Source organism: Callorhinus ursinus, unplaced genomic scaffold (genome assembly GCF_003265705.2).
Source record: "Callorhinus ursinus isolate GAN/ISIS: 27379988/994484 unplaced genomic scaffold, GSC_fseal_2.0 scaffold11, whole genome shotgun sequence".
Classification (NCBI taxonomy): Eukaryota; Metazoa; Chordata; class Mammalia; order Carnivora; family Otariidae; genus Callorhinus; species Callorhinus ursinus.
In genome coordinates this window covers 40667298-40688394 of record NW_027397073.1, presented here as the reverse complement: position 1 = coordinate 40688394, position 21097 = coordinate 40667298, and the positions used below count along the sequence as shown (strand labels likewise).

General features: G+C 40.4%; 2 protein-coding genes across 7 annotated transcripts in view; both read right to left on the bottom strand.

The window, feature by feature from the left end:
• Positions 1-2673, bottom strand: part of DSC3 (desmocollin 3) — a 51087-nt gene extending 48414 nt beyond the window's left edge. For both annotated transcript variants that reach the window (XM_025886891.2, XM_073898373.1), the window contains exon 1: positions 2322-2673. In XM_025886891.2, the coding sequence (XP_025742676.1) occupies positions 2322-2387 (66 nt within the window). In that variant the 5' untranslated portion in view covers positions 2388-2673. The remainder of the gene's footprint in view (positions 1-2321) is intronic.
• Positions 2674-18352: 15679 nt separating this feature from the next.
• DSC2 (desmocollin 2) overlaps positions 18353-21097 on the bottom strand; it is a 35243-nt gene continuing 32498 nt past the window's right edge. For 2 of the 5 annotated variants that reach the window (XM_025886628.2, XM_073898369.1), the window contains exon 16: positions 18353-21037. In XM_025886628.2, coding sequence (XP_025742413.1) covers positions 20840-21037 — 198 coding nt within the window. In that variant the 3' untranslated portion in view covers positions 18353-20839. The remainder of the gene's footprint in view (positions 21038-21097) is intronic. The other 3 variants (XM_073898370.1, XM_073898371.1, XM_073898372.1) reach the window with 2 other exon arrangements.

Genomic DNA, 21097 nt, shown 5'->3' with positions numbered 1-21097 from the left:
TGGAGCACTGGGTGTTATGAACAAACAATGAATCATGGAACACTGCACCAAAAACTAATGATGTAATATATGGTGATTAACATAACAATAAAATTTTAAAAAAATAAATAAATAAAATATATAATAGATAACAATTCCCAAAGTGGATTTATTATGGTAAACAATATTAAACATATTTGAAAGGTACTGTTATTTGTAATGTGACAGAACAGCTGAGCAAATGAGCTAAGGCAAATTGTTTTCAATTTTTGTTACATCCAGAGGAGAAACATTTTAAGAGACATTCAGTACTTTCAAAAGCAGTGGGATGGTCTGATATGTTACTTTCCAGTCCCCACCCCACTCCTCTGCTCTTTTTTTTCCCCCCTTTGTGTGTTTGTGTGCGGGTGGTCATTAGGAATTTATTTTGTGGCAGTAGTGTAGACCGTACTGAGGATAGAGAGCTCTGAAAGGGATGCAGATGCAGGAGAAGGGTGCAAATGGGAAATGCCTCAGCTTATGGGACAGCTGAGTGGGAAGGCTAACCTGTTAAAATCTCAGTTTTGTGTTAAAGACTTGCTTTGAAGAGCTCTCACTTCAAACAAGGAATTGTTTTTGAGAGATCCATTAAAGCATCTATAAAATGAAAACTGTGTCTCTAAAGTGTTATGCCATTAATACTATACTGAGTCCTATGAGTCAAAGGGAAATACCAACAGGAGATGGTCAACAAAGGTCTTCATTTACCCATCAGGGCAGAAACTGAAGTTATTTGTGCACTGGGGGTTTTGGATGAAAGAAATTATTCTATGTACTCTCCAATATTCAAGTCTCCAGAAAATCCCATTCAGTCTAAACTCTGGGAAATTCTTTTTAAAAATAATCCTAAACGAGTATGTCTAATACTAGAGCTGACGCTATCGCCGTGTGGACTAACACACACTTTCTTGCCTTGCCACACCCCAACACCTGCACCTCCATTGCCGTCACCGGGACAGTTGCTTGAATTCCACACCCTCCCCTCCAGGGAGATCTTGGGAGCATGGCACCTCTGCAGTTTCTTCTCTCCATTCTCCAAACCCTTTCGCAGAGAAAACACAAACCACTAAATCCACACTTTTAAGCATAAAAACTGGAAACTCTTCCAGATGTATCACAAAAGAGCACACTTTGAGGCCAGTTCCCATTTGTAAAGAGTCATTTCATCAGCTCATTTTGCTGGAACAGCTGCCTTGCAGATCAACGCCCTCATTTGTACAATTCATTGTCCATAAACATATCTTAGATCATAAACACCAACCCAACATTTCTAACTCGCTGATTCAGAGAGAAGACAAAGCTTTGATCCATCCACTCGCCCGCCGGTCCTTGGATGCGGGGATGCGGGTCTGCGGCTCCTCTCCACAGCACTTCCCGAGCGCAGTCCCGGGCTAGTCTGAAGCTCCGCGCGTAATCGCGCCGTCAGAGTTTCGGATTTTTCCCTGTATGTCTCCCAAATTCTCGGAGAATTGTCCCTAATTTCCTCTCCAGGCGAATCTCGTCCTGAGTCGCGGCTTTCCAGGGCACAGAAGACCGGAAGCTGGGCTCCGGCCTCCCCGAGCCGGACAAAGTACCACCCAAACCCACGCCTATCCCACCCCTCCACCCACCCGGACTCTACCCTCTCTGCCCCCTACCCCAACAGCCCCCTTCCCCCCGCATCACACCACCGAGCCCAACCCCAGTCCTGATCCAGCCTTCCCACGCCCTCGTGCCTCAGGCACACTTCGCCCCGGGCCAGGAGACTCGTGGGTGAGCTCTGAATAACTTTCAGCAGAAGCAAAACCTGGAATCCGGTGTTCAGAGTTAATTCCACGCGGGGACCCAAGAACACCACTGCAGCCCCTCCACTCACTAACGTCCCCATCCCAGGGGACCCTGGGGTGGGGCAGCCTCTTGAACCTCATATCACGTCTGCTTTACTCACTCAGGGATCCTGAAATACCTGACCAAGTACTGTTCGTCCCTCTCCACCCAGACGTGCCCCAATCATCAAAGCTAGCCCGGGGAGCCGGGGGAAGAGGGCGAGCCCCAGGCGCCCGCGAAGGCCCAGGAGAGCGCAGCCACGCCGGAGCGCCACTCGTAATTCAAACAATCGGACGTGACGTCCCAAACACAAAACTCAGTCCCGAGTCGTCCCTCCAAGGTTCGTTTTCTGCTCTCACCGGTCCAGGCCCAAATTTGGCTCGGCTGAGCCGCGGCCGTCAGCTCTCTGTCCGCTTCGCCCCGGTTCCGCTTTCCCCGCGGGACCAGGGCGGGTCCAGCCCTTCCCCATCCCGGCTCCCGCCCGGGCTCCTACTCACCGCGAGGGTCAGCAGCAGCCTGCAGAGGGCTCCGCGCAGGGGGATCCGAGGCTCGGCGGTGGCCATAGGGGCGCAGGGCGGGAAGGGGGAAGGCGGGCGCCGGGCGGGAGGCCAGAGGCGAGAGCCCACGGAGGTGCAGCGGCGCGCGCGGTGCGGGCGTGCCTCGCTGCCACTCCTCTTTAAGTCTCCTTGGCCTCTGTCAGGCTCGCCTGCCCGGGAGCGTGTTCGCTCCTGAGACGGGATTGGACCCAGGAGACGCCGAGCCGCCCCTCCTGGTTATTTCTCAAGTTTTATCACGCGGGGAGCTGGGGAGCTGCCCCAGCCTGCCCCTCCGCTCCCCGGGGGCCGCGCCGAGTGCTGGCTCGCGAGAAAGCGGTCCCAGCCCCACCCTCTGCCGGCTTTCCCACGCCCCTCGTCTGCCCGGCGGCGTCTCGCCCCGCCCTCCGTCCGCCCGGCCCTGGCCTCCCAGATTGTCCCGGGGCGTACCCCTCACCCGCGCTGCTTGTGCACTCCCGCTGCAGGGCCCAAGTCCGCCTGCAGGGATCCGTGTCCCAACACGGGCGCTCCGGGGTGCCAGGAACACCACTGTGATTGGATCAGGGGAGTCTCCCTTCAGCTCCTGCTCAGATGCTGGGCCCTGTCTCTTGGTTGATAGAACATTTATATATTCTTTCCAAATTTGACTAACATGGTAAGATAAAGGACGGAGGGAGAATTATCCCAAGTGGCATAAATAAACTGGCATTGCGTATGCCAGAAATTAAAACCAAGTAGAAGAAATTCTGATATCTGGCCATTTTAAGTACCTAAAATATGAGTGATTACATTCAGAGCTTTCTTTACTGCCAATTTTGTGACCTTATATGAAGCTTCTAAGGAAGAATTTGTTCTTATATGTAAATTGTTGATTCAGTAATTACATGGTAATTGTACTAAGGTGCCATTTTTAGTTTGCTGTAAAAGGAAAATCTATCACACAAAACCCTCTACTCTAAAATGAGGCTTGCAATTCAATATCACTCAATAAAGACCTATCAAGGCTCAGTTGCCTGGGCACTGAATGAAGGGCTAGAGGAAAGAGAATGTACAAAACCCAGCTCCTGTCCCAAGTAACCCGAGGTCCTGCTAGGAGGGAATAAAGGCAAGCATCATAGCCCAACATGGTAAATGTTTTAATAGAGAGGTCACTTACAACAACACCTAGGCACATTCCATTATTTCTCTCTAGATGAAATTTTGTGTCCTTGAAGCCCCCACTTGGCAGATTCAGAAGGAACTCCTTCTTAGATCTGTTGCTGCTCTTCAAAGTCCATGTACAAGTTCCACCGTCAGAATCCTCAGATAATCCAGATTAATCAGGGAAGGTTCCATGGCCTTCATTCATCGTGGCCTGGTCATCCCAGTAGGCTGGTTGACTGAAGTCTGGGGCTTCCCTGAAACGCACAGGCTCTTAGGATTTGGACAGTGAGTTCAGCATCTAGTCCCATCTCTGAGGCATTCAAGGCACCCAACAGAAATCCTGTCTCACCTCTGGAGGCCTCCATATGAATGAGCTTTCCCAGTTTCAGAGCAAGGTCTCCAACCTTCTCTCCACTCCAATCATTTTCACCCCACCCAAGAAAGACCTCAGGGAAAGTCTCTCAAACATTCCTCCTCTGGCACCAGCCAGCCTTTAGAAACACAAGTGAATCATGGCTTTCCTGTAACAGAGATGATGCCATGGATTGAACTGTGTCCTTTCAAAATTCATATGTTGAAGACCTAACCTCCATATGACTGCATATGGAGACAGGGCCTCTCAGGAAGTAATTAACATTAACAAGGTTATGATGGTAGGGCCCTGATCTGATGGAATTACATCTTTATGAGAAGAGCTCCCCTCCTCTCTCTCTGTCTCTCTCTTTCTCTATCTCTCTATTTCTCTGTTCCATGGGTGGGCACAGGGAGGTGGTGGCTGTCTACAAACCAGAAAGAGAGTTCTCATCAGAAATCAAATAGACCAACACCTTAATTTTGGACCCTTAGAATCCAGAACTGAGCTCTAATGCTTGAGATAAGAGCCAACAGAGAAAAGGAGAGGGAGGGAGCATGTTCCACACAAAGGCCACAGCATTTCTGAAACTCTAGAGAGCCTTGTAACAGCTTCCTCCATCAGGGAAACAGAAAGGGAGTTTCTCCAGAGCGCCTGGCATTCAGAAGTTCTATGACCCGGAATTAGATTAGAAAGATAGGCTTATAACAAACCAGGCTGAGGAGTTGAATTTCATCCTGGAAAAGATGAAGAACCTTCCACTCAATCTGTAAAAATGGTTACTAACTGCAGTTACACAGTCATCACTTTTGGTGAGTTAATGAACTCATTAACTTCCTTCATAACCTGTTTAATGTCTTCATACAGCTATCCCTTAGTACTTAGGGAATAAAAGTCTTTGAAATGTTTTTCTTTATTCTAAGTAGCCCTGCTTTTCGATGATTTCAGTTTTATCGACTAGAGTGAGTCCAACCTGTTTATTACTGTCATCCAAATGACTAAAACTGTAAGATAGCTATTATCTGGTTGTTCCAGTTGTACTGTGTAATTGGGGAGATTGCTAAGCCTACTGACTGTGGAACAGTTACTTTGAGCTTCCATTTTTAGCTTCTACAAAATAAAAGTTATAGGAGTCTTTCCAGAAATCTTGTAAGAAAGCATATTGGGCATATTTTCCATTTATACTGCAAATTTTCGGTGCGAAAAGAATACTGAATAAGTGGGTGTAGTTTTAGTTACTGAGTTGCATGTCCTGTTTTGCTATAGCATGTGCTTGTCCATCATGAGTAGATTAGATTAAGTTCTAATGAAAAATGCATTTTTATAGTTTAGAAGAATCATCATAGGCTGTTAAAATTATAACATAAATGTGACTTGAGGATAAATTAAAATTGCTTTTATTTTTCCTATATAAATTATAATATAAAATGAGTTTGTTGAAAATCTATTTAAAATACAAGCCTCAGTTTGAATATAGTGAGAACTGAATCCTTCTATAAAGTTAACATTAAATCATCATGAGACATCATAAAGCATAAAGAGTTATTCTGAAATGTCTTTATTTTAATACCGCATTTCCCAAACTGCCAAAGCAGTTGGAAATCACTCCTAAAAGAATAGTGTACAAAAATGGGAAAGAAACGTGTTATTTTCCCTTGTTAACATTCTTTGTTTGAAGGATAAGAACAGCAATAATAAAGGATCAAAATAGGAAGTGATTTTTAAGCTGAAGTACACAATTTCAGGAATCCAGGTAAATCCTAAAATTTTCAGTTGAAAGTAAACCTAAGATTATTAAGAAGAGTTGTCTGTACTTAGGCAGGACCTCTGGTCACAGAAAGGGTAATGACCTTAAGAGGTGGGAGCTAACCCCCAGCCCACTGAGGAAACCTGCCTTGCACAACTCAGTGCCAACAGGTGCTGGTCTCACACACTCACTCGCCTCTGTGGCTTATGTGGGTGGTGACATGGCAAATGTGGGTCTCCTCACACACACCTATAAAATACAACCAAGGCAACTGTGTGATGTTTGGAATGAACCTGCTAATAAGGAAAGAGAAATTTGTGAAAAGAAGCTTAAACTAAAACCAAGTAAAAGATTGATCTTGAATAGTGCTTTAAAAAAAAAAAAGATTTTATTTATTTATTTATTTGAGAGAGAGAGAGAGAGAGAGAGAAACAGCACGAGAGGGGAGAGGGTCAGAGGGAGAAGCAGGCTCCCTGTTGAGCAGGGAGCCCGATGTGGGACTCGATCCCGGGACTCCAGGATCATGACCTGAGCTGAAGGCAGCCGCTTAACCAACTGAGCCACCCAGGTGCCCAGTCCTTCTTGAGACATAAAATGAGTTCTGCCATGATACAGTAGGTCAGAAGCACTTTGAGAATACTGCTTAGAATAAACGGTCACAGTAATAAGCAGTAATCGGGCAAATTACTTACTGGATCAGCAGTGAGGAATACTGTACAGATGTGTACTCAAATGCCAGGAGCCCTTGCAGACTTTATTTTTGGAAATTAGCTCTCCTTAATCTACCCACTTGCTCTTTCAGAGAGATACCTTCCTCCTACTTGGGAACCAAGTGGTCGTCGTTTTCCTCCAAGAGTAACCACCTCTGCTACTACCACTCAGGTTCCAGGAAAAGACACTGCTCTTCCTCTACCACCTCTCCAAAGTATGACTAGAGGCCCTCCACTATTTTCCCACAACGCCAGTGAGAACAGCCTTGACTTTTTTGTCATTTAAAAAGACTGCTGAGACTTGGAGTAATAGACAATTGAAGTCAAGAATAACCTATAATATTGAAGAGGAAGAAGAAAAAGCAAAGGAGGAGGAAGAAGATGAAGAAGGAGGAGAAGAACCTATAGTATCGCACTGCTGCCCAGGACAAGAGCCATCCCAGAATCTCTGTCTGCCTCCCCCTCTCCTGTCTTCCCATGGCAGGCACACCTCCCAGCTCTATCTCCACCCCCCGTGAAAATGCGCCAGGCAGCTAAGAGAACCTCAGGTTCAGACCAAAACCACCCTGGCCTCCCAAGCCAAGAAGGGTCCCCTTCCACTTTTCTATGTTGGGTCTATCAGGTCCTCAGTTGACATTCAAGGATTAATTTCTACCCAGAGTAATTGAAAGAGGGACTATACATTCCCTTCAGGAGAAAACTCACTCCCATCTACAGGGGTGTGGCTTTTCACTATAACCTTGGCAACAATCATACAAAATTCAGACACTTGTACATTTCTCAAATTCAGAATTATCCAATATAAATGACACCATGACAATCGTCCAATCTAGTTAGAATGTGCCAGGGTCAGAAAGCCTCCTTTTAGTCTGTCTTTATTCATTAATGATGCAAGAACTTTATAATGGTTTTACTTTTCTTCCACTAAAATCTTCAGACACCCTTACAAATATCTTCTACAAACAGGCCTTTTTAAGGTGGGAAGTGGTCTTCTAGCGACTTCTCACTGGACTGGAAGGAATGGTGATTTCCACACAAAATACAAAACCGCATTGTATGGGTGATAACTTCCTCCAGGAACTGGCCAAAAACAGTATAACAAAGCCCTGACTCAGGGTGAAATTTTAGTCCCTCTCATTGTGGAATCATCCCATAATTCTTCACTTCAGTCTCCTTCAGAGTGGAAATCTCCTCCCACTGGGTGAGGCTGTAGTTTCTCCTGGACATTCTCATGTCCCCAGGAGCTCATTGTGTGCATCCGTCTGTTCAAAAGGCATTGCTCAAGCAAGAAGGTTTACAGATGTGAGTGGGCTGATTTCCAGATCCCATGTGTCATTTATCTCCACGTCATCCTCTGATTCACTGCCCCATCAGCCTTCTTTTCTCCCACACATTTAGGAGGACCGTCCCTCAACACCAGCTTGGGGAAGCAGCATATCTCCCAGCTCAAATGCCTATCAACTAGCTCAGGACTAGAAAAGCAGCCTTTCCCACCAGTTCCCTATGGGCAGTAAATTATTGACTTCATATTTTATGGATTTATTGTTATTAATTTGTTTTATTGATTATCAATTATCTATTCATTATTTTTACTTACTCAAGATTTATTATTCTTGATTTGTCTTTTTTTCAGCCTGCCCAGTTTCCCAAGCCCTTCTGTCACTAGGTGAGGTTTTCCACCAATGAGCTATTTAGTCTTTACTAAATTGTTTAGCCAGTGCCACCACAATAATTGGTTCTTTTCTTGCATTGTTTTCAAGCATCGTATTTGGGTTTGCCTTTCGATGTTATAAGCTACTCACATTCCTAACTGGTAAACTGGAGTCTTAACTTGCACGTACCTATGTAAGGTTATGCCAGATTCTCACCCCTCTAAACAACCTTAATGCAAGGGTCCTACCCAAACATTTACGAACACAAAAACTGAAGGGCTAGCAATATTCCTAGTAGGCAGATGGGCATGTCCCAGGAAAGCTGTTTTGTTGTCACCTTCTACTAACTTTGTTTTTAAATTTTATTCATTTATTTAAGTAAGTAAGCTCGACACCCAGTATGGGCCTCAAACTCACAACTCTGAGGTCAAGAGTCAAATGATCTTCCCACTGAGCCAGCTAGGCACCCCCCACTTTCTACTAACTTTACAGTGTTCTCAACATGTTCAATAAAATTGGCTGTTTCTCCCAGATTCCAAGTTCTGTTCAGATGATGATCAGAGGAAGGTCTAATCTTAACTATAATACTTTACTTTTAAAATGAGAATCTTGGGCCAAAATCTCCTTGCCAGGCACCCAAAGTAATAAATATTTTTTATAAATGTCAGAATAAATGATTCCAAACTCAGAGGCATCCATAAGAACTTCTTTATTTCCTCTTCAAGAGAACATTAAGTAGCAATCAGATAATACCTGGAACAGCTTCTCAACCATCTAATGATGAATTATCTGATCTCAATTATCTGATCTCAACAATACTGCTGTATTGTTCCAAAGGTCTAGGCAGAGACTGGAGACCACTGTCTCCCACACTCCTCTCATCCAGGATGGGTGGACAAGAAGAAGTTGGGAAGGGACAAGCACTATGGATGTGGCCTTGAGATATTTTCTCTTCTATGGTGACCTGTTTTTATGTAATACTTCCAGGATAATTGACACCAGTGTTGCCCAATCTCAACTTTTCTTTTCTCACTTGATAAACTGAGAGTCAGTTTTTCTCTCACCAGAGATACTGGAAAGTGATAAGCGATAAGCACACACGAGTTTTTATGACATAACGGAAGACAAAGGACATCTTATTTTCTGTCATGTTCCCTTGTTATAACATATAAATGGTCCCCTGAAAATAAGGTGGTCTGAGCCTTGCTCTACCAGGCTCTCCTGTGACAGTTTTCCAAATTCATCTATTCATAGAAGAAAGTACTGTATTATGGCAATTGGCCAGGAATATACTAGGTCTTTTACCCCAAGTTTGTCCAAAGGCCTCTAGTTCATTTCTCCCCTTAATTACTTCTTTTAATTTTGAACAAATGGGGCAAAGTTCTTTAGTACACAACAAATCTTTGTTCTTTGCCATTGTTGAGGCAAAACAAAAGAGACTGTTTTGGCAACAACATAATATTAGTAAAATGAAGAAAACCACTTCAAAAATAACAAAAATTCAAGGGGTGCCTGGTTGGCTCAGTCAATAGAGCATATGACTCTTGATCTCAGGATCAGGAGGTCAAGCCCCATGTTGGGCATAAAGATTACTTTTTTAAAAATAAAAAAAAAAAACAAAAATACAAGTCAGCCTGACCTGGGTACTCTAGCCCCATTTGTTTAGAGATTCTAAGTAAAGTTTTAAATTGTTTGCTTATGTGTTTGACATAGTTGTCTTATGTCACTTCAGAATCTCTGGCCTCTCCATCTTGTAAAAATATAAAATTTTTAAAAAAAAAGATTTTTTCTTTTCCATTTGATCCAACTATGCAATTGATCTATACCAACCTGAGTAGGTTTCAATTTACCTCCCCAGTTGGTCAAACAATGATGTTCCTGGACCCTTCCATTTTTCTCTTTTGAGGTATAATTTACATAGAGTAAAATTCATAGACCTCAAATGGACACTTCAGTAACTTTTGACAAATATATATATGTACTGGTGTTACCATCATTCAAATCAAGATATAGAACATTTCTTTCACCGAAGCCAATACCCATCCCATGCAGAGGCAACCACTGTTCTGCTTTCAGTCATGGAGTAGTTTTGACTTCCTTGTAATTTCACATAAATGAGATCACACACTGTATTGCCATCACACATTGTTACCTATCACTGCACCACTTTCTATCTGTTGGATGTCACTTTTGTGTTATTCCACAGTTTAGTGGCTTAAAACAAGAACCTGTGATCTCACAATTTCTGTAGAATGTAGGCGTGGCTTAGCTGGCTATCTCTGGTGCAGACACTCTGTAGTAAGGTGTTTAGCTGAGGCTGCATCCATCTCAAGGTTCCATGGGATCTGTGTCTTACTTCACTTCCGTGACTTTTGACAGGGTTTCCTTGATGACTGTTAGCCAGAGACATCAGTTCCTGGCCACATGGTCCTCTCTAGGGCAGCCCACAACATGGGTACTTGGCTTCCCTCAGAACAAGCAAGAAGGATAAGGTGACCAAAGCGGATGCCACGGTCTTTTTGTAATCCAGTATCAGAAATGACATTCTTGCACCTCTGTCTAATTTTGTTGGCTAGAAGTAAGTCACCAGGGACACTCTAAAGTCAACAGAAGGTGATTACAGGAGGGCATGAATACTGGGAGGCAGAGATCTTTGCTTTTGTGTTTGGCGTCTTTCATTTATCCTACTAATGATTAGAATAATGACTTGTTTTACTTAAAATATAAGAACTTTCACAGACAGGTGTTAGAATTTTAGTGTTTGTTTCTCTTTGCTGGTTTATATTATCAGAATAAAAGAGAGTTGATAAACATTTTTTTTATTTAATTCAAGTTTATATCCCTCTCACTTTTGAAAAAGAAAGCTTATCAAATTAAATTATATAAAGCAGATACAAAAAAATCAGTTATCAGTAAAGCAACTGAAGTGGGTCAGTTACTACCATTGAGTCCTGAATTTTGCTCTTAACTTTCTGGATATTCAGGCAAGGTATCATACTTTTAGTTTTGGAGTTACATAGCTCTCGGTGTGCAATAAAAGAAAATATGAAAGTTGATCTATGGTGTTAAACATCATCCTAGCATTGTACTAGCATGCTAGAAAACCATTAGGTGAACAAAAGGAATCTCATTTTCAAATATGCTTTTTCAAAAACTTTAGAACACTATTTAGATGCGATGTTCCAATACTGAACATCTTCAAATGCAAATGGCGTTTATATATAACTTCTGTCTTATCTCAAATAGGATGACTTTTTAATGTGGGGCCATCCTTCTCTACAATAGCATCCATTAGCACAGGGAGCCCTGGATTACATCAGGAGATCTGCTGGGAGGCCATTCAGTTCCTCCTTTCTGAGCAATCAACTTTACAAGTCTTAGTAAGACTTCCTTTAAAGGAAACATGTAAAATGACTAAATAACAAATGATAGAATATTGCCTTTTTAAATTTCCCATACAATGCTGAGAGTCAAGAGAAGAACTTTGTCTAAATTACAAGAGACTAGAAATTGCCAAAAATATTATTGGCAACTTTACTAAAGATGCTCAGGCTAAAAAAGCAGAAGGGAGCTTCCTGAGGAATTCAGTTCCAAGTGAAGAAAAATGATACAAATTGAAGCATTGAAAGTCCCAGATTTAAGACAGAGATCTGGTCATCTGCCCGCCAGAGACATTTCCTCAGGGCCACTTACCAGATTCATGTAGATATGAAGCTAAAACCAAACTAATCCAAGCCCCCTTGTCCCGCCCCTGGTGTACAACCCCACATACCACAGACATTCGAAATACAATCTCTTTAACTTGGGAAAAGTTTGACAATCAAAGTTTTATTAATGCCGAATTACCGTTTCACTCATATTTAATTAACACAGAATCATAGAAAATTATAGCTGAAAGTGATTCTATGTTGAATCTAGTATAACTCTTTTTACTGAAGATTTATACCCAAAGGAGTTACATGACTTATCTGAAGATAAGAAGGTTGAGATAAAACCCCAGAATTTTAGACTCCTATTTTTCTTATAGAGATAAATGAGCCAGTTAAACAAAACCAAAATGGTTGAAAGCAATAGTGCTGTTTTCTTTCTTTTCTGCTTAAACCTAAAATGCTTTGGCAGGGTTTAAATTATTATCATTCTTGGAAGAAATGGTATGCTCAATTATAACTGTCAAAAACAAAACTTTTATCTGCAAGTTAAATCCTGTTCTGATTTCTAGGAAACTATCCAAATTCTTTTATTGTCCTATAGCTTATTTTCTGAAGCCTTATGTGCAATGAATCATACAGAGCTTTAGAAATATTTTATTATGTAGAAGGTTTTTTAAAATGATCTTTATATGATTTCTATATGTGTTATGCAAAAAAGAGGAATTTAACTGTTTATTAAAAAACTTGGTAAAAAGAAAACATTAAAATGTAAATATAATAATGTAAGATGATGGATTTTTTTTCTTGCTTCAATTCAGTCATTTGCTATGAATATAAGATGTTCATTGTAGGCTTGACTTAGTAAGGCTGAGATTTACAGTTTTTCTTCACAGGTCGGCAAATCTTCAAAAATCCTAAAGCCCATGAGCTTTTTTTTTTTTCTCTTAATTTCATTCTTTTAATTGCCCCCTGATTTTATAAATAATAATAGTCATTGTAAAATGGAAAGTCAGAAACATATAATGAAGAAACATTCCCATCACCCAGGGATTACTGCTCAATATTTTAGTATATTACATACATTCTGATATATAAATGAATTTGGGATTGTACTGATCTGGACAATTATTCCAGTTTTTCATTAACACCGTATTTTATGCCTTTATTTAATTAGTCTTCAAAATAAAATGATTGCATGACATTCCCTTATCATCATTATCATAAAAATAGCTGTAGCTACCATTTATTGATATATTCAGGCACAAAGCACTAAGAATCTTTTAATCTATTTCCTCATTTATTCCTATTTTGTCCCCATTTTGCATGTAAGGAATCTGAGGCTTCTGTGACTTTCCAAGTTTACCCTGTTAGTGAGAACAAAGCTACAACTTGAATTCATGTCTTCCTAACTAGGAAGTCAGTGTCTATGATCATTATATACATTACCCTCGATCTTTGTACATTGTATCACAATAACATATTATAAATCATTTACTTTCCTGTCATGGAGCATTTGGTTTATTTCTAATGATCCACATATTTAGTGCCACTGAGAGAAGCATCCTTGCATGTATACGGGATCTTCGTGCCATATCTTCCTTCTTTAGGATAAAGTCCTTTTATCTGATTTGACTGGTGATTTTGCACTGAAGCTTGTATGTTGACACCCACCCCCTGCCCTCCACCTCTGGCTTTCTGAACTTTTCATTCCCTATGAGTTCCCTTCATGTTTTTGGTTCCTAGAAATTTTCCAACTGGCCCCCTTTCCATGGAAACACTCCTTAAATGGAAAACTCTTGACTCTTCCCACATGCCCCTTTCCTGTTTCATAGGCCCCTCTGAATGTCCTGGCCATGATAGTCATCTTATGAACATTCCCTGTCACCCTACCTGACGTGGCTTCCCCACCACAGCATAGTGCTGCCAAAGGGCTGCCACCTCATGGACAGAGTCACCAGATGCACATGCTTTTGGGCTCTCTGGTCCTATTTGTCTCTGGAGATTTGACAATCACGATTTGTTTTTGGAATATATGCAATATAATTTGGATGCATCTTATTGGATAGCCACATTTATGTAGCAAAATCAGTTAATTTTTATTGAGTATTTACTAACTGTCCTGGTCCCACAATCCTATCTTAAGATTATGCCTCTGGTTCACCTTCATGTAGTGAGTAGGAACCATGGAATACAGAGTACATTCTGAAATGGTTCGTTTAATGAAAGCGTGGATTTTACTAATCAGTGTGTTTCAACTCTTTGGTACAATTCTAGAATTTAATGCATCTTATGTGAAGAAGGATGCTAAAAATACTCAAGTGTCATGAATCTCCAAACCATCACATAGACCCAATTGGTAAATCCCCATCAATGGTTCTCAACCTTTAGAGGTTGTACCAGTGGCCTAGGATACTTACTGAAAAGTGAAGGCTGCCATCCTTCCTCCCTGTCATCCTTGTGATTCTGATTCCACAGGGGACCTTTACTTGGACAAACACGACAGGTGATTGGATGCAGATGGTCTGTGAGCCACACTCTAAAATACAGTGCAAATATTTCAGCAAACTTGTTCTGATCTGTCAACTGCAAAAGGAACAATATTCTGCTGTGTCCTCTTCTGTATCCTAACATAACAACAACAACAACAAAAAGAGGCAGCTAGTAGAAACTCTACAGTTCTAAACTCTTAGCCATGCCCAGATTTCCTGCTGGAGCTAAAGGAGGTAGAGTGTCACAAAACAGCCCTTGACTTTTCCTTGCACTGTCACTACCGATAGAGGGTCAGCAGTGAGATTCTTCTCCGTAGTCTCATATAGATCTAGAATTTAAATCATACCCAATGGGTTTGAAGGTAAAGAGTATGTCCCAAAGCCGTGACACAGCAATATTCCTCTATAAAATAAAAGATGTGGGTCTTTTTCAATAAAATAAGCTCAGTGTTCTGCGTACTACGCTAGTTATACACAGAGCACTAGTTTACTTCACACTTCTTGTCTTGTCAACACTAGGTTGTTTTGTTTTACCTGAAGACTATGCTGTGTGTTTAATTTAAAATGCAGCTGGATGATGCATTTATTTGCTCTATTTTAAAAAGTGAAGCAAAAGTGACCTACACTGTTCTGTAGCTATGTGGGTAGTCAGGGGCAGGGGAAGGTGGGGACAGAGGACCCACCTAGGAAGGAAAAACACGATCTCACTTTCTAAGATTTTAGTTCTCAGACTGAAACCCAGACCTGGGGCAGAGGAAATAAAAGAAGGCATATGAACGATTCCCAAAAGCCAGAACCCCAGAAGCATAGCTGACTGGCTATTTACTAAGCCTTGCCCACCATTCACTGGGTGGATCTGTTCCTTAAAACAGCAGGACAGGCGTCTCTGTCTTCTGTGTTATCTTCAGGCCACCTTATCAGCTCACAGTGCAGTAGAGTCACCGCCTCCCAGGCTCTCAGCTACACGCATCTTTTCCTTTCCTCTCCCAATTTCCTTCTGGCCAATACACTTGGGCACCATGGTGTCCTATTACAGAGGGTCATCCTGCTCTAAGTCGGAGAAAGCTCTGAGATCTGCACTTTCCTTGCTTCTGGTTTCTCAAGATACTTCTTGAGTCAAGGCCTGACTCTCAACAGTTTATAAATAATTAACTTGGTTTTGGCAAACCCATAAGAATCATTTCTTGAATTTCTAAGACACAAGTGGCTCTTGGTTGCTTTTCTTCGGCAACAGGAGGGTAGTTAGCCCTTTAGCAAAACTTATTTTCACTAGTGTTAGAACATGCTGATAATGAAAAGATGGCCACAAAAAAGATTTCCACATTGGTCATTGAGTTTCAACTGAGGAAAAACTGGCTTGAACTCATGACCTCAAGATCAAGAGCCACATACTCTACCAAATAAGCCAGCCAGGCGCCCTGGAAAAAAACTGCTTCTTTAAGCAAAGCTGCCATCTAATCTCAGTCCGGTACCTATGTGAATTCATTCATCCATTCATATAACAAACATATGGAAAGTCTACTGTTCTATATGCTGGGCACACAGTGGTGAAGATGAACAAGAACCTTTGAGAACTACGTTTCAATGTGGTGTAGCTAGTTCTGAGAATGTCAGGCAATTGTTGGGGGTAGGAAGGAATTAGCTAAACTGAACCACAATGTACAGATGGGATCTGCCACTCCCACCACCCCAAGGATTCCAAAACCTCACCTCCTCACTTTCTAAGTAGTGAATGTAAATGTTTGTTGTTCTATGTATTCAATGTCCCAGTATTGAAAAAAGAATTCAATGCAGAATCTAATATGCATCACATCTCTAATAGAAAATTTATGTCAAGGAAAGTTAGGTATTTTGCTAGGAATCAGATAACTTAATTTTTAATCTTCCTTTTTTTTTTCCCTTTGTGACCTGGGCAATATAATTTGGCTCATGAGAATGCATTGATGGCCGCAGTTCAATGTGCATACAAATGGGAACACTTTTGTCTTCAATAAATTTCTCATATGAGAAAACACACACACATGCACACACACACGCATAAACGTATGAATGCATACACATACACACATACCTATAAGTGAATTTACGGCAATGTGCTCTAGACTCATGTCATATGGCTAGAGACGGTTTTTGAACTATATCTTTTTTTTATAAGGTTTTTTTTTAAATGTTTTATTTATTTATTCATGAGAGTCAGAGAGAGAGAGAGAGAGAGAAGCAGAGGGAGAAGCAGGCTCACCACAGAGCAGGGAGCCCGATGCGGGACTCGATCCCAGGACCCCGGGATCATGACCTGAGCCGAAGGCAGACGCTTAACCATCTGAGCCACCCAGGCGCCCTGAACTATATCTTTTTAAAAAGTCTTATTTTTGCAAGAAAGAAATGGATGAGTAAAGATACTGTACAAGGAGGCCCTATTATGAGCAAGGCGTTATAAGATAGAGAATGTGTGTGTGGGGTAAAGGAAGATTGGTATTTGAATGTGATTTGCATTTCAAATTTATCCTCTAAAATCACCGAAGGCCCTTAGGCAGAATGCCATGATCCTCTTTGTTCTTTGACAGCAGGGAGAAGGATGGAAGAGTGAAGAGATTGGAGGCATAACCATTGCTGGAGCTGAGTGATGCCGAGGAGTTGAGATGGGATACTGGTGGGAAGAACATATGAAGAGGAATGGAGGACAATAGAGGTAGGGTCCTCATGCTCATGAACGCTTGGTAGTATGGAAGCACAACTTCACTCACTGGAACAGTACAGTTCTTTTGCATCATCTGGAATTTTTTTTACCTGTATTGAGCACTTGCCATGTGCCAGGTATCATGTAATGCGTTTTACAGGCATTGGACCATTCCATAGTCACGTCCACTCAAAACTACATCATATCTTGTCTTGCAGTAGAGTGTGTGGGTGGGTAGAGTAGCTAATTCATCTTGTACCTTCTCATACCAGCAGTCTTTATTAGGAAGGCCTTACATGGCTATACTGGGAAGGCATTAAATGACTGTATGCAAATGAATGAATGAATAAACTTGTATTAAAAATTCTCAGAAGGTCTGGCAGTTTGGGGCAACAAACAATATGCTATGCAAACAAGATAAAAAAGAATTGAGTTTTATGATGTCTACGTGGATATTATGTAACTTCTTGGAGCTTCAATTACTCAAGGAAGTGGAAAATATGATGGCTATAGGCACAGAGAAGAAAAATCACTGGATTTCCAGTACGTTGCTGCCTAAGGTGTTGACCAGGGCAAAGTCTGGTTAAAGACCTCAGTGTGGAGCCCAAGAAAAAGCTGGAGATGGGGACTAAAGAGAAAGCCTATAGTCAAAGTCGAATTTTGCACAACACAATCAGGAACAAGATAAAAACTAGCCTTAAGATAAGGGATTCAAAAAAATAAAGCAGAAAATGATTTCAGGGATACCCCAAATACAGGCTGTATTGAACTAACAGTACATCCCTGCTGAAGTAACTCCGTCCATTTCTTAGGGAAATCCCTCAAGGAGGCAAAATCTGGGGACTAGAAATTGTATCTGTTTTTCCTTTAAGTCTCAAGATTTATTACACTGATCTGTGGTCTATGGGTAAGATGTAGCTTCCTGAATACCAAGAATGAGAGACCTGAAAACAATTATGTGTCATGAAGTTCCCAAAGGCCATCACAGGTAAAATGCTAGTTAGGCTTTCGGGAAAGATGAATGGGAACACCATGGCAAGATGTCAGCTGTAAGGTACAGTGAGACTTGAGACTGAAGCTATGATTATCCCAACTAAGGCGTTTTCTTCTCTTATGATAATAATAGCAGCTAATGTATATTGAGTGTTCCTTCTGTGCCAATTCTTTTCATGAATTAACTCTTTTAATTCTGGCAACAAAACTATGGAATGGACTCCTACAACCCCCTCGAATATAGGTCATATAATAGAGGACACTAGACTCCAAGTTTAAGTGACTTCTCAAACCCCATAGCTAGGAAGGGTGGAGTTGGGATTTGCATCAAGGCACTCTCTGGAGTCTTTGTACTTTTAGGGTTACCCTGACGAAAGCCAACAGTCTTCAATTCCCCAGGCAAGTGATTTCTTGTTTTTGAGACAAGCAACCTTTCCAACTAGGAGAGAAGGCTAGGAAGGGCATAGCAGGAAGAATCTTAAGCATATATAACTTTTATAGGGTTTTAGAATTAGTGCCCATTTTAAGTAGATGTTCTGCTTTCCATCCAATTGGAACTAAAGAGTTTCATAGTATTTCAAATTAGGCAATCCTTTGCAGATGCTTCAGAAATCTTTACAATATTCATTATGAACAATTGGATATATAAGACCCAGTCATCAAGTAATCATTATGAAGAGACATATTCTCAATTGACAAACATTCTAAAGTAAAGCAAAATAAAACAGCTTCCAATTATCCTATTTTCTTAATTGATCTTTGTTAATATGAATTGAGGTGTACAAGTGACATTTTAAATCATTTAGTATTATAGGAGTGCCTTTTAGGTGGACAACTCTATATGAATTTCATGCTTAAAAACCATTTTTTAATTCAAATTTCTTACAGCCACCCTAGGAAAGGAGTTATATTATCATCCCCCATTTTATGATAAAATTAAAAAAAAAACCACACACACACAGAAAAACTATGCAACTTAACCAATATCCCATAGCATGACAACCTTTAGAATAGCAAAATAATATACATGTGGTGATAACAATGGACCAATGATCTCTCCACATCAAACTCTAAAATTCTGAAAAATGTAGAACACGATTCTAAAGAATAGACGCACTTCTCAAAGTAAGACAAATATAATTATAGTCACATTGGACACATGATTAAAAAACTCACACTAATATTTTGAAACTACTTGATTTACTTTCTCATAACTAGTAACACACAACATTGTAGGCATGATTTATTTAAAATAACTTTGAGAAATAGTATTTTTGACTGAACAATAATAAAACTATTAAAAAGATAAATTGACTATGGGATAATTACCCAATGTTAATCCTTAAAAATAATTTTTATAAGCCAAGCTTGTGAATTTAAGATAGGCACATTATTAACAATTGTTACTATCAGAAATACATTTAAAATGTCCATGTGGTTGGTATACATAGAAAATTCATTGACTGAAATCAGCTGTCAAACCTGGCCTGGAACTTGGTTGGCTGTTTAGTTTAATTTTGTCTTATTGTTTCAAAATATAAATAGTTTGGCCTACTCTACATGTGTTAAAAACTGTAATCTTAAAATATGAAAAAGAAAGCAACAACTTCTCAAACACATAGATACGACTAGTCATTTCATCTAAAAAGTTATAAAATACTTATTCCTGGAGAACTTTCACGATCCCTGTACCTCAAAGCTTATTTCAAAACCCATCACTATTTCGCATTTAAAAACTATATCCTTGCACTGAAGATATGAACTGTAAACATGCTATTATATACTATCCACATTTCAATTTTAAATACCCTTTTGTTAACACAGAATGTTGCATCTAAGAAAAGCATGACTTATTTTTAGTTTCAACGGCAAAGTTAAAGTTCCTTTGTTGAGGAAATAATGAAGCAATGACCAAGATACTTGAAACAATAATGTCAACATTACACAGATTTCAAGAAAAACAGAATAATACACTTACATAAAACATAAACAGAATCACTCGCTTTAGAAGAGAAGAGAGATGGCTTTTTAAAATATTTAGATTCTCCAACCCAAGAAGAAATTTAAAAAATAAAGAGACGAGAAAGAGAGATAGTGAGAGATATATAGAGAGAGATATATAGAGACAGAGAGAGACCAAGGACCAAAACTCTGCAGAAGTAAAAATACATTCTTTTTTTTTAAAAAAGATTTTATTTATTTATTTGAGAGAAAGAGTGAGAGAGAGAGAAAGCACATGAGAGGGGGGAGGGTCAGAGGGAGAAGCAGACTCCCCGCCGAGCAGGGAGCCAGATGCAGGACTCGATCCCGGGACTCCAGGATCATGACCTGAGCTGAAAGCAGTCGCTTAACCAAGTGAGCCACCCAGGCGCCCATAAAAATACATTCTTAAAGCAGTTTTTAAACTTAAACTTCTCTGACAAAGTAGGTAACAGAAACGTAGATTCAGTGCAGGATTTTATATAGAATAAAACACAGAAATTAAACTCCACCAAAATGGAATTGTATTACCAGTCAATGCCTGGCTGGGACTCTCCCTTTGCATTAAAAAGAAAGTTAATGTTATAAGAATAAAACATTATCAAGAATGTAATATACACACTTTATAATGTTTAGGAGAACAGCAGTTTTCAAGCACCACACAAACAATTCATTAGGTAAGTGAAGATAATGTTAAAGCGAGTTCTCCACAATTTTCTATCAGGTTATACTTTAAGTAGTGTAGGACACACACTTGAATTCATTACATGTTATTGCACTATAAAATTGGCTATTGTCATTATACCCAAATGTAAACAATAATGTAGACTTCCTTAATTTTTCTATCTGTAGGTCTCTTTGGGTGGAAGACAACTGATTAATAACTATGTAAAACCTGGGAAATTTGTATACACATATACAGCATTTTTCTGTAAAAACGCATTTGGCTAAAGAGATCCAATGGAAATAAGGAGGGGAAAACCCGAAACATAGCATCTTCTGTTTTTCAAAAATCCTGGCTTGTAATGAAAAAAGCACGGGTGGGAGGGAGATAAAGCCACTGGCTTTTGTAGACTTATTAGAATACACTCATCTCTTCATGCATGCTTCTGCTAGTGTCCTGAATTTGGGTTCCAAATGATCCAAAAATTCAAGCCCATCTTCTTCAAGTCGTTCACTGCAACAACCTATAGAACCAGCCACCGATCCTTTGCCTTCGTAGTTATACGTAAGGACATAGTCTTGAGCATGCTTATGCTTGTCATCCTGATTACACAGTTGCACCTTCTGCCAGGGGAGAAACACAATATATTTTATTATTATTATTTTAAACACCAAAACTTACTA